We start from the raw sequence: 13,888 nt of genomic DNA, 5'->3' as shown, positions 1-13,888 counted from the left end.
AGTTAACTTTTAAAAAGTTAACTTCCCGTGGTCTTTGTAAATACTTTTTTTTTGCAATTACCTCAAATGTCCCAATTAATCCAATGTTAAAGTTGAAAATAAGCATGACAAAGAAATACTTTAAGAATCCAGATTTTTAAAATTTCAAGTTAAATCCTTGTTATGCTTTTGATATATTTAAAAAGCTATTTTATCAAAATAGCATGAATTGGCATAATTTCTACAGAAACTGAGTATCTTTATGTATCTTGTAATTTATATTTTTAGCCTTTGTCCTTCCAAGGTCACCATTTCCATTCAAGAGCTGTCATTTCCTTGCAGATGTCTGTGACATGCAGTGTCTCTAATTGCACTTATCAGTATTAACAAGAGTGCTACTTGAAAAATCTGCACACAATTTACTCTTAATCACAGCCTGAACTCACACATGACGTGCTTTTGTTAATGAAAAACTGGTCATTAACCAGACAGTCTTAGAGCACTTTTTCCTAATGCTGTATTTAGGAGGGAAAATGAAACAGTGCAATCAATTCTTAGAGGCAACCAGTGAAATCTATAAAAAAAATCACCACATTGTTTATTGGGATTAGGTTTATATGTTGCTCTTTACTTTGTTGATGAACTGTGTTGCTAATAATTAAAGTCTGTTTTTGTTTTCTCTAGTGAACTAAATGTAGCTGCTGTTGATGCAGACCTCACATTAGCTGTGTCAAAAAACGTGGCAAAGACCATCCAGTTGTATGGTGTAAAATCGGAGCAGCTGGTAAGTGATAATCCCTTCTGTAAGCTTTCATGATTTTGTTTAAAATTACTAATTACACAATACTTGACTAACTATAAATATTGAATTGACTGAATATTAATTTACTGGAAAATTTTATAGTGAATTTTTGAAACTTTCTTATGAATTTAAACCAGAAAAAAATGTTACCTCTTAAAAATTGACCCTCCTACCATTGCTACACTTACAAAATGCAGGCAGGTTTTATAAGACTTTTTAAAAAATGCATGTGCCACTTTATGGGCTAAATTATGTATATTTTTAAGTATAATTATTTCAAATTGATCAAATTTCCTGTCATGAGACCACTCACTCCAGGTATCATTCATGTGCTGTTACCTAGTGTGAAATTGACTTGAACCATCAGAAAATGATTGGAGGAAGTGAAGTGCTTAAAACTGTAAAAGAAAAATGTTGATTTACTTTCTAAAGGTTCTAACCCTAGACTGTGGAAGTTTAGCTCCAAAATTACTCTTTTCGAAACAGCTGTTTGCATATATTTAAAATAATAGCTGCATGCCTGAATCATAATCTTAATTCTCTACATTAATGTTTTAAAGTTAAGCATACATATTTAACTAGTAGATATGTATGCTAACTGAAATCCAAGGAGTAAGGCTTTAGTACATCTTTAACTGTCATTGATGGACTAATTTTAGAGAATGTGCCAAAATGTGGTATCTCTACTGTCATTATAGGGATAGCCAACCATGTTTTTTTGTTGTTGTTTGGCTTCCCTGACTGCTCCAATTGTAACATCATAAAATGAAGTACAGTTGACCCTTGAACAACTTGGGGGTTGGAGCACCACCTACCCTCCCTGCAGTCAAAAATCCATGTATAATTGATAGTCAGCTCTCCGTATTCGTGATCTCCTTGTCCTCCCTTCCGCGTCGGTGGATTCAACCAACTGTGGATCATGTAGTACTGTAGTATTTACTACTGAAAAAAATCCGCATGTAAGTGGACCCTCCCAGTTCAAACCCATGTTGTTCAAGGGTCAATTGTAATCTGGCTTTACCTATATCCTAGTAGTTCTACCTGGTTCTGGAATAATTTTTAGAGTAGGTTGGTAACAGATTGAACTTAAGGAATTTGCATAAAATGATCCTTGGTGCTAACAGTCATTTCATGAGACCTTCCTGCTTTCAGTTCCAATGGATGGCTCCATTGTATTTGCATATTAATATGGTGCTATTTTCTACTCAATTATTCTTGCAGCCTTGACAAATAATTTAGAAGCATCTTTTTTTTTTAACTTTGTTTATTGAAAACTGGCCCTACAGAGACCATGGAAGCTCTTTGTAGGTAATTAGATGACTAATTTTTCTCTCAAACTTTTTTTATAGAAGCTTTATTATGATACTTATTACTTTTAAAAACATGGTTTATTGCTATAAATGAAATTCGGTATTATCTCCAGTAGAGTTCAGCGTAATTACTGAAAGTGTCAGGAAAAAAATATCCTTATGAGATAGTCCCACCTAAAAACAACATTATAAAGAAGAGCCAGCATATATGTGGAAAATATATCACTCTTCTGTGTCAGGCGGGGGCAGTGGTAAATGTAACATGTGACTTCAGTTAAGGCAGTGGCGGCAAAAGGCTTTAACAAAATTAAAATATACCAAAAACATTGGATTGAATTGATGCTGTTGGTCAAATAGTCTGTGACCCTAAATTACTCAGGCCTATCATCCTACAGTGCTAAAGGGTAACAGAAAGTCACTGACTTAAATTTTTTTTTTTTTTAGACAGTAAACATGGTCTATTTTTGCTTCTTTCCAATAGAATACATATGATCACTTTTTTTTTTATACAGCAGGTTCTTATTAGTCATCCATTTTATACACATCAGTGTATACATGTCAATCCCAATTGCCCAATTAACACCACGACCACCACCCCCCCACCACTTTCCCCCCTTGGTGTCCATACGTTTGTTCTCTACATCTGTGTCTCAGTTTCTGCCCTGCAAACCGGTTCATCTGTACCATTTTTCTAGATTCCACATATATGCGTTAATATATGATATTTGTTTTTCTCTTTCTGACTTACTTCACTCTGTGTGACAGTCTCTAGATCCACTCACGTCTCAACAAATGACCCAATTTCGTTCCTTTTTATGGCTGAGTAATATTCCATTGTATATATGTACCACATCTTCTTTATCCATTCTTCTGTCAATTGGCATTTAGGTTGCTTCCATGACCTGGCTATTTTAAATAGTGCTGCAATGAACATTGGGGTGCATGTGTCTTTTTGAATTGTGGTTTTCTCTGGGTATATGCCCAGTAGTGGGATTGCTGAATCATATGGTAATTCTATTTTTAGTTTTTAAAGGAACCTCCATACTGTTCTCCATATTGGCTGTATCAGTTTACATGCCCACCAACAGTGCAAGAGGGTTCCCTTTTCTCCACACCCTCTCCAGTATTTGTTGTTTGTAGATTTTCTGATGATGCCCATTCTAACTGGTGTGAGGTGATACCTCATTGTAGTTTTGATTTGCATTTCTCTAATAATTAGTGATGTTGAGCAGCTTTTCATGTGATTCTTGGCCATCTGTATGTCTTCTTTGGAGAAATGTCTATTTAGGTCTTCTGCCCATTTTTGGATTGGGTTGTTTGTTTTTTTAATATCGAGCTGCATGAGCTGTTTATATATTTTGGAGATTAATCGTTTGTCAGTTGATTCGTTTGCAAATATTTTCTCCCATTCTGAGGGTTGTCTTTTTGTCTTGTTTATGGTTTCCTTTGCTGTGCAAAAGCTTTGAAGTTTCATTAGGTCCCATTTGTTTATTTTTGTTTTTATTTCCATTACTCTAGGAGGTGGATCAAAAAAGATCTTGCTGTGCTTTATGTCAAAGAGTGTTCTTCCTATGTTTTCCTCTAAGAGTTTTATAGTATCCTATCATACATTTAGGTCTCTAATCCATTTTGAGTTTATTTTTGTGTATGTTGTTAGGGAGTGTTCTAATTTCATTCTTTTACATGTAACTGTCCAGTTTTCCCAGCATCACTTATTGAAGAGACTGTCTTTTCTCCATTGTATATCCTTGCCTCCTTTGTCATAGATTAGTTGACCATAGGTGAGTGGGTTTACCTCTGGGCTTTCTATCCTGTTCCATTGATCTATGTTTCTGTTTTTGTGCCAGTACCATATTGTCTTGATTACTGTAGCTTTGTAGTATAGTCTGAAGTCAGGGAGTCTGATTCCTCCAGCTCCATTTTTTTCCCTCAAGACTGCTTTGGCTATTCGGGGTCTTTTGTGTCTCCATATAAATTTTAAGATTTTTTGTTCTACTTCCGTAAAAAATGCCATAGGTAATTTGATAGGGATTGCATTGAATCTGTAGATTGCTTTGGGTAGTATAGTCATTTCCACAATATTGATTCTTGCAATCCAAGAACATGGTATATCTCTCCATCTGTTGGTATCATCTTTAATTTATTTAATCAGTGTCTTATAGTTCTCTGCATACAGGTCTTTTGTCTCCCTAGGTAGGTTTATTCCTAGGTATTTTATTCTTCTTGTTGCAGTGGTAAATGGGAGTGTTTCCTTAATTTCTCTTTCAGATTTTTCATCATTAGTGTATAGGAATGCAAGAGATTTCTGTACATTAATTTTGTATCCTGCAACTTTACCAAATTCACTGATTAGCTCTAGTAGTTTTCTGGTGGCATCTTTAGGATTCTCTATGTATAGTATCATGTCATCTGCAAACAGTGACAGTTTTACTTCTTCTTTTCCAATTTGTATTCCTTTTATTTCTTTTTCTTCTCTGATTGCTGAGGCTAGGACTTCCAAAACTGTGTTGAATAATAGAGGTGAGAATGGACATCCTTGTCTTGTTCCTGATCTTAGAGGAAATGCTTTCAGTTTTTCACCCTTGAGAATGATGTTTGCTGTGGGTTTGTCATATATGACCTTTATTATGTTGAGGTAAGTTCCCTCTATGCCTAGTTTCTGGAGGGTTTTTATCATAAATCGGTGTTGAATTTTGTCAAAAGCTTTTTCTGCATCTACTGAGATGATCATATGGTTTTTCTCCTTCAATCTGTTAATATGGTGTATCACATTGATTGATCTGCGTATATTGAAGAATCCTTGCATCCCTGGGATAAATCCCACTTGATCGTGGTCTATGATCCTTTTAATGTGTTGTTGGATTCTGTTTGCTAGTATTTTGTTGAGGATTTTTCCATCTATATTCATCAGTGATATTGGTCTGTCATTTTCTTTTTTTGTAGTGTCTTTGTCTGGTTTTGTTATCAGGGTGATGGTGGCCTCATAGAATGAGTTTGGGAGTGTTCATTCCTCTGCAATTTTTTGGAAGAGTTTGAGAAGGATGGGTGTTAGCTCTTCTCTAAATGTTTGATAGAATTCACCTGTGAAGCCATCTGGTCCTGGACTTTTGTTTGTTGCAAGATTTTTAATCACAGTTTCAATTTCATTACTTGTGATTGGTCTGTTCATATTTTCTATTTCTTCCTGGTTCAGTCTTGGAAGGTTATACCTTTCTAAGAATTTGTCCATTTCTTCCAGGTTGTCCATTTTATTGGCATAGAGTTGCTTGTAGTAGTCTCTTAGGATGCTTTGTATTTCTGCGGTGTCTGTTGTAACTTCTCCTTTTTCATTTCTAATTTTTTTTATTTGAGTCCTCTCCCTCTTTTTCTTGATGAGTCTGGCTAACGGTTTATCAATTTTGTTTATCTTCTCAAAGAACCAGCTTTTATTTTTATTGATCTTTGCTATTGTTTTCTTTGTTTCTATTTCAGTTATTTCTGCTCTGATCTTTGTGATTTCTTTCCTTCTGCTCACTTTGGGTTTTGTTTGTTCTTCTTTCTCTAGTTCCTTTAGGTGTAAGGTTAGATTATTTATTGGAGATTTTTCTTGTTTTTTGAGGTAGGCTTGTATAGCTATAAAATTCCCTCTTAGAACTGCTTTTGCTGTATCCCATAGGTTTTGGATTGTCGTGTTTTCATTGTCATTTGTCTCTAGGTATTTTTTGATTTCCTCTTTGATTTCTTCAGTGATCGCTTGGTTATTTAGTAACGTAGTGTTTAGCCTCCATGTGTTTGTGTTTTTTACATTTTTTTCCCTGTAATTCATTTCTAATCTCATAGCATTGTGGTCAGAAAAGATGCTTGATATGATTTCAATTTTCTTAAATTTACTGAGGCTTGATTTGTGACCCAAGATGTGATCCATCCTGGAGAATGTTCCATGCGCACTTGAGAAGAAAGTGTAATCTGCTGCTTTTGGAGGGAATGCCCTATAAATATCAATTAAATCTATCTGGTCTATTGTGACATTTATAGCTTCTGTTTCCTTTTTTATTTTCATTTTGGATGATCTGTCCATTGGTGTAAGTGAGGTGTTAAAGTCCCCTGCTATTATTGTGTTACCGTCGATTTCCTGTTTTACAGCTGTTAGCAGTTGCCTTATGTATTGAGATGCTCCTATGTTGGGTGCATACATATTTATAATTGTTATATCTTCTTCTTGGATTGATCCCTTGATCATTATGTAGTGTCCTTCCTTGTCTCTTATAACATTCTTTATTTTAAAGTCTATTTTATGTGATATGAGTATTGCTACTCCAGCTTTCTTTTGATTTCCATTTGCATGGAATATCTTTTTCCATCCCCTCACTTTCAGTCTGTATGTGTCCCTAGGTCTGAAGTGGGTCTCTTGTAGACAACATATATATGTGTCTTGTTTTTGTATCCATTCAGCAAGCCTGTGTCTTTTGGTTGGAGCATTTAATCCATTCACATTTAAGGTAATTATCGAGATGTATGTTCCTATTACCATTTTCTTAATTGTTTTGGGTTTGTTTTTGTAGGTCCTTTTCTTCTCTTGTGTTTCCCACTTAGAGAAGTTCCTTTAGCATTTGTTGTAGAGCTGGTGTGGTGGTGCTGAATTCTCTTAGCTTTTGCTTGTCTGTAAAGCATTTGATTTCTCCATCGAATCTGAATGAGATCCTTGCCGGGTAGAGTAATCTTGGCTGTAGCTTCTTCCCTTTCATCACTTTAAGTATATCATGCCACTCCTTTCTGGCTTGTAGAGTTTCTGCTGAGAAATCAGCTGTTAACCTTATGGGAGTTCCCTTTTATGTTATTTGTCGTTTTTCCTTGCTGCTTTCAATAATTTTTCTTTGTCTTTAATTTTTGCCAATTTGATTACCATGTGTCTCGGCATGTTTCTCCTTGGGTTTATCCTGTATGGGACTCGCTGTGCTTCCTGAACTTGGGTGACTATTTCCTTTCCCATGTTAGGGAAGTTTTCGACTATAATCTCGTCAAATATTTTCTTGGGTCCTTTCTCTCTCTCTTCTCCTTCTGGGTCCCCTATAATGTGAATGTTGTTGCGTTTAATGTTGTCCCAGAGGTCTCTTAGGCTGTCTTCATTTCCTTTCATTCTTTTTTCTTTATTCTGTTCCGCAGCAGTGAATTCCACCATTCTGTCTTCCAGGTCACTTATCCGTTCTTCTGCCTCAATTATTCTGCTATTGTTTCCTTCTAGTGTAGTTTTCATTTCAGTTTTTGTATTGTTCATCTCTGTTTGTTTGTACTTTAATTCTTCTAGGTCTTTGTTAAACATTTCTTGCATCTTCTCGATCTTTGCCTCCATTGTTTTTCCGAGGTCCTGGATCATCTTCACTATCGTTATTCTGAATTCTTTTTCTGGAAAGTTGCCTATCTCCACTTCATTTAGTTGTTTTTCTGGCGTTTTATCTTGTTCCTTCATCTGGTACATAGCCCTCTGCCTTTTCATCTTGTCTATCTTTCTGTGAATGTGGTTTTTGTTCCACAGGCTGCAGGATTGTAGTTCTTCTTGCTTCTGCTGTCTGCTCTCTGGTGGATGAGGCTATCTAAGAGGCTTGTGCAGGTTTCCTGATGGGAGGGACTGGTGTTGGGTAGAGCTTGGTGTTGCTCTGGTGGGCAGAGCTCAGTAAAACTTTAATCCACTTGACTGCTGATGGGTGGGGCTGGGTTCCCTCCCTGTTGGTTGTTTGGCCTGAGGCAACCCAACAGTGGAGCCTACCTGGGCTCTTTGGTGAGGCTAACGGCAGATTCAGGGAGGGCTCACGCCAAGGAGTACTTCCCAGAACTTCTGCTGCCAGTGTCCTTGTCCCCACGGTGAGCCACAGCCACCCCCTGCCTCTGCAGGTGACCCTCCAACACTAGCAGGTAGGTCTGGTTCAGTCTTCCCTGGGGTCATTGCTCCTTCCCCTGGGTCCCGATGTGCACACTACTTTGTGTGTGCCCTCCGAGAGTGGAGTCTGTGTTTCCCCCAGTCCTGTTGAAGTCCTGCAGTCAAATCCCACTAGTCTTCAAAGTCTGATTCTCTAGGAATTCCTCCTCCCGTTGCCAGAGCCCCAGGTTGGGAAGCCTGACGTGGGTCTCAGAACCTTCACTGCAGTGGGTGGACTTCTGTGGTATAAGTGTTCTCCAGTCTGTGAGTCACCCACCCAGCAGTTATGGGATTTGATTTTGCTGTGATTGCACCCCTCCTACCGTCTCATTGTGGCTTCTCCTTTGTCTTTGGATGTGGGGTATCTTTTTTGGTGAGTTCCAGTGTCTTCCTGTCAGTGATTGTCCAGCAGCTAGTTGTGATTCTGGTATTCTCACAAGAGGGAGTGAGAGCACGTCCTTCTACTCCGCCATCTTGTTCACAGTTTATTAAAATTTTTTTAAGGGAATTTTTTTTAAGGGAATTTTACTTTTCTACTTTCATTTTAGTGTTTAAAGAAAGCCTAAGCATTAAATAACAGTTCGAAGAGCATCATATGTTTATTGTTTTAAATATTATTGAGTAATGACAAGTAACGTTTTAATGTTCATCTCTTCTTTTTTGGCTATTAATAACACTATTTCTGCCACTCCTCTCTGTTTTTAAATTTGACAAGTTTTTGTTCTTTGATCTTGCCATATTCCTCTTCCTTTATAATTACTTCACTGAAAACATTTAGAAGAAAATAGCCAAGTGTTAAATCTTTAGTGAGAGCAAGATTGAAACGCGTTTTAAAGTAGGATATCTACTCTATCTCTAAGTGGAAATGTTGACTTGAAATTTGGTATGTCTGTAAAGGGAGAATTCTTTTTATAGGTGAGATGTTTAAGTCTCAAGTCCACAAGGTTGAAAAGTGACAGAAATCAGATCATTAATGAATGTTTAAGCTGTGAAATAAAGGAAAGCTAGAATTTTAACAACAGTGTGTTTTTTAAAAGGGCGACCTGAAAATACAAAACTTGAAATGTAGAATGAGCAGCTTTCCAGAATCCTAAATTTATTTTCCTAAAGGTTAGTTGTGGAAGTTTCTTTGCTATCAGAACATTTTAGCATGCTTAACTATAGCTTTAGTTCACATCAGGAGAAAGGGTGGTAAAAGGATTTCTCAAGTTGATCCTTTGTGTGGACCATCTTTATGGCCATCGAAACTCACTATGTGTTTTCGGATATATTCTTTCATATGCCTAAAAAAGCTATATGTTTTTCTTTTCAACCTTATTATTTGAATGTCTTAGGATATAGTAGAATATAACATATATGAGTTATATACATAGTACATATATTTGCTTATAATAATCTGAAATTATTTTATCATTACACATGTATTTTTTTTTCTAAGTCTTCTTTGTTATTAATCACCAGAGTTATGTGTCATAAAAACCTAAAGCTCTATAGGGACAAATCCTTACATCCTTCTTTCTGACTCTTAAATGGTACCAGAGAATTCATTTTTTAAGGTTAGGATAGGGCCATAAAAATAACTACCATTATTATACATCTATAGTGGCTTGGATTGTGCCAAGGCATTAAAATGTATTATCTAATTTATCTCACAACAACCCTTGAAATGGAAGTATCAATCCGCCACTACAAAATGTGGAAATTGAAGCTGAGAGAGCTTAGTAGCCTGGCCGATATAGACTGCTAAAAGTGCAATGCCGGCAGGCAAGTCTTGAAACTAGCATTCAAACTCCAATTTGAGTCTAGACCAAGCTTTAAAACTCTCTTGTACCACAACACAAATACATCTTTCTTTTTTACTTAAGTAGTATTGTTTTGTGATTTACTTACCCACTTTACAATATAACATAGAGATCTATATCTGCTATTTTAATACATGCATAGTATATTTACTTCTTTATTCTTAACAGATAGTGTCTTAGTCCATTCGGGCTACTGTAACAAAATGCCCTAAACTGGGTGACTTATAAACAACAGCAATTTATTTCTCACAGTTCTGGAGGCTGGCAAGTCCAAGATCAAGGCATCAGCAGATTTGGTATTTGGTGAGAGCCCCTTTCTTGGTTCATAGATGGCTGTCTTTATTCTGTAAGCTCACAGTGTAGAAGGGGCAAGGGGGCCTTCTCAAGCCTCTCTTATAAGGGCACTAATCCCATCCATGAGTGCTCTGCCCTCATAACCTAATCAGCTGCCAAAGACTCCCACCACCTGGGGCATTAGGTTTCAACATATGAATTGGTGGGCGGAGGGTACGAACATTCAGATGGTAGCAGATATTTAGATGGTTTAGTGATTTAATTTAGAAATAACAGGGATTTAGCCTTGAATTCGCACATATGAGTTATAAGTCTTAGGGTTTACTTCCTTTAACATGTATTTAATTTAGTATGTTTCCAAGGTGCTCTTTTGTGAAAATGAGATCAGTGTTTTTTTAGACTGTCTTCATTTAAGAATTCTTACTCATTTGTCTTGACAGCAACTGTGAAGTTATAATTAATTTACTAAGTAGAATTTTATGTTCCAAATACACACACACACCTATAGATGTATATATCATAATATTTTGTGATTGAACAAATTGATTATATAATGGTGATATATTGGTAATTTGTATAGTTCTGAAATGTGAACTTTAGTAGAAAATGTCACTAGACCTTGCTATCACAAATTTGAATCAGTGTTTTCCTTGTTCTCTATATGTTAAAAGAAAATTAAAGTATTATTATCTAAGGGAATTATTGTGATACCTTGATAATATATAAGCTTACAAACTATTGTGATAACAAAATTATAGGCAAATAATACTAGTAAGTATTCCTTTTAAAAGGTAAATTGTTAGGGCATTTTCTAATAATAACTATTATCTGATGGTTTCTGGGCATGACATATAGAATCCCAGTATAAATGTCAAATGTTATAAATTGTGAAAAAGTAGATTGGCATTTCATTAGGTTGCAGACCATTTGAAACAATAATAAGGATGACATTTAAGGGGAGGTTTCAGCTTCAGTGCAGGCCAGTAGCTGTGTATGATGAGGTCAGTAGCTCTAGACGACCGTAGGGTTTTTTAAAAGCTTTGTAAATATACACTTTATTCTTTGTATAATTAACAAGTAGTTTAGAGACTTGACATTCTTATAATGGAAGAAAACCTGCATGTGTGATATTTAAATGATGATATAGAAACATAGGAGTTTAACTTTTTTAGTTTTAAAAGGATTGTTCAATGCAGATTTAAATGTCGTCTACCTGGATACTGCTTCATATAATATCATATGGTAATAGTCTGTGTTACTAACATTCAAGTAGAAGATTTTTTTTAAAATATGAAATCGCTTGGAAGAGTTTTTATGTTAGGCGCAAGCAGAGGAAACGTATCAGTAGATTCTCTTGAACCAAACGCGCTTTAGCTGTAATACAAATACACAGATCCCTTGGGTTACCTACCCTCTTGATTCTTTAGACAGCTTTCCACCCTTTCTTACCTCTCTTCTTACGTTGGTGTATTTTAGGATTACTCCTTCTTTTCGTTAAGACAGCTCTGTGACTTGCTTCCCAGGCTCGTAAGAGCTTGATTTTCTGGGGGCTGTTTCAGGTCAGTAGTAAGTAGTCATGCTGTCTAAGATTCAGTAGGTCATAGTGAAGACAGAGAAATGTCAAATAATGATGTTGTAATTAGGAAATATTTTCAGCAGAAAGTTAAAAATGCAGTCATCAGTTAAAGTCTGTGAAAGTCTGTTTAACTGTTGCCAGAAAATTGTTGTATAATAGCTACAAAATCTGAGTTGCATGCAATAAGCATTTATTGCTTATACGTCTTGGGGCCTGTGAGGGGCAGCTAGGTGACTTTGCTGACTTTGGCTGGGTTTACTCCATACCAGGCTAGCTGCTGATCTAGGCTGGCTTTAACCATAGTTAATACTCTGTTCTTCATGTCTCTAATCCTGCAGCAGGCTATTCTGACCTTGATCTCACTGTGAAGACAGAGGCACAAGAGAGAAAATAGCCCCGTAAGTCTGGCTCACCAAAGCAACCCAGCCACAGTGCAATATTAAGTAGCAAAGGATATGGCTGCAGAAAGAGATGAAGGATTGGAGCCAATTATGCCATCTGTCACAAAGCCAAGTTGGGAACTTGGCAACAGAAAAAGAGAGTTAATGAGCTTTTCTTTTTAATTCCCAATGGCCTAATCTCCCTACTTGAATCCTAATAGTGTGTATTAAATTTTTTAAATATTTGTTTGTATATATGTATTGGGATATAATTGATACATAACATTAGTTTCAGGTGCACAACCTAACTTTTTTTTTTCTTGTGATGAGAACTTTTAAGATTTTCTCTTTTAGCAACTTTCAAATATACAATACGGTATTGTTAGCTGTAGTCCCCCTGCTGTACATTACATCCCTGGACTTACTGTCTTATAACTGGAATTTTGTACCTGTTGACCATCTTCACCCATTTCCCCCACCCCTTACCCCTCACCTCTAGCAGCCACCGATCTGTTCTCTTGTATCTATGAGTTTGTTTTGTTTTGTTTTTTAGATTCTACATATAAGTGAAATCAAAGGGCTTTTGTTTTCCTCTATCTGACTTATTTTACTTAGCATAATGCCCTCAAGGTCCATCCATGTTGTCACAAATGGCAGGATTTCCTTCTTTTTTTGTGGCTGAATAATATTCCATTATACATATACACCACATTTTCTTTATCCATTCATTTGCCATGGACCCTTAGGTTGTTTCCACATCTTGCCTAGTGTAAATAATGCTTCAGTGAACATAGGGGTGCATATATCTTTTCCAGATAGTGATTGCATTTTCTTCAGATTGCTGAATCATATGGTAGCTCTGCTTTTAATTTCTTGAGGAACCTCCATACTGTTTTCCACAGTGGCTGTACCAGTTTACATTCTCACCATCAGTGCACAGGGTTCCCTTTTCTCCACATCCTCACCAGTGCTTGTTATTTCTTATCTTTTTCTTACCAGCCACTTTAACAGATGTGAAGTGATACCTCTCTATGGTTTTGATTTACGTTTCCCTGATGATTAGTGATGTTGAGCACTTTTTTATGTACCTGTTTGCCATCTGGGTATCTTCTTTGAAAAATGTCTTTTCAGATCCTCTGCCCATCTTTCAGTCAGACTGGTTTTTGGCTGTTGTATGGATACATGATTTGCAAATATTTACTCCTAAGTGTATATGAAATTTTTATGGCATATGACTATCAGCTTCATAGCCCAAAGAAGTTAGAAATTCATTACTATGATAATTTACTTAATGATTTTAATTAATGTTAATTTACTTTTAAAAATTATGAGCCTTTTTCTGTATGGCCTTATTTGATGACATATATTTTGTTCCCTTATCATATATTGTATTTTTGAATCTTTGTTGTCCTAAACTTGTTTACATTACCACAAGCATATAATATTAATTTTTCCCCTCTCCTATTTTTCCTTATGTCTTTCATTACAAAATATACTTTCATTTATCTCTTCCTTTATTTCAGAATGTGAACAAATAAAACAAATAGAATTTTCCATGTCAACTCCAGAAAGTACAAGAAGTAATTAGAGACTTGAAAAGAAACTGGGTATTTGGATCAGGCCCCCATGAGTTTTCACTGCCATGTTAGCACTTTGATACCATGAATGTTTTTTAAATATATAATTCAGCTTTTCTAGGTGTTGCCATTGACAGGATTAGTCTGAATTACCTGGTCCATTTTTACTGGAATTGGAAGTGATCTTAAAACTGTAGAGCTTTTATATCTTTTCAAGCATCTTAGTGATCAAGAAGGTATAATCTTATCCCTGTTTCAAGGTATAGGAATATAAT

General features: G+C 36.0%; 1 protein-coding gene across 1 annotated transcript in view; it reads left to right on the top strand.

Moving 5' to 3' along the window:
- The window catches only part of COG5 (component of oligomeric golgi complex 5), a 285,164-nt gene that overhangs the window by 218,351 nt on the left and 52,925 nt on the right, over window positions 1-13,888 (top strand). The window contains exon 14 of the mRNA XM_007180888.3: window positions 664-763. Within this exon, the coding sequence (XP_007180950.1) occupies window positions 664-763 (100 nt within the window). The remainder of the gene's footprint in view (window positions 1-663; window positions 764-13,888) is intronic.

Source organism: Balaenoptera acutorostrata, chromosome 7 (genome assembly GCF_949987535.1).
Source record: "Balaenoptera acutorostrata chromosome 7, mBalAcu1.1, whole genome shotgun sequence".
In the NCBI taxonomy this organism is placed as follows: Eukaryota; Metazoa; Chordata; class Mammalia; order Artiodactyla; family Balaenopteridae; genus Balaenoptera; species Balaenoptera acutorostrata.
Note: the sequence above shows the minus strand (reverse complement) of the source record. Positions and strands in the feature narration are given on the sequence as shown.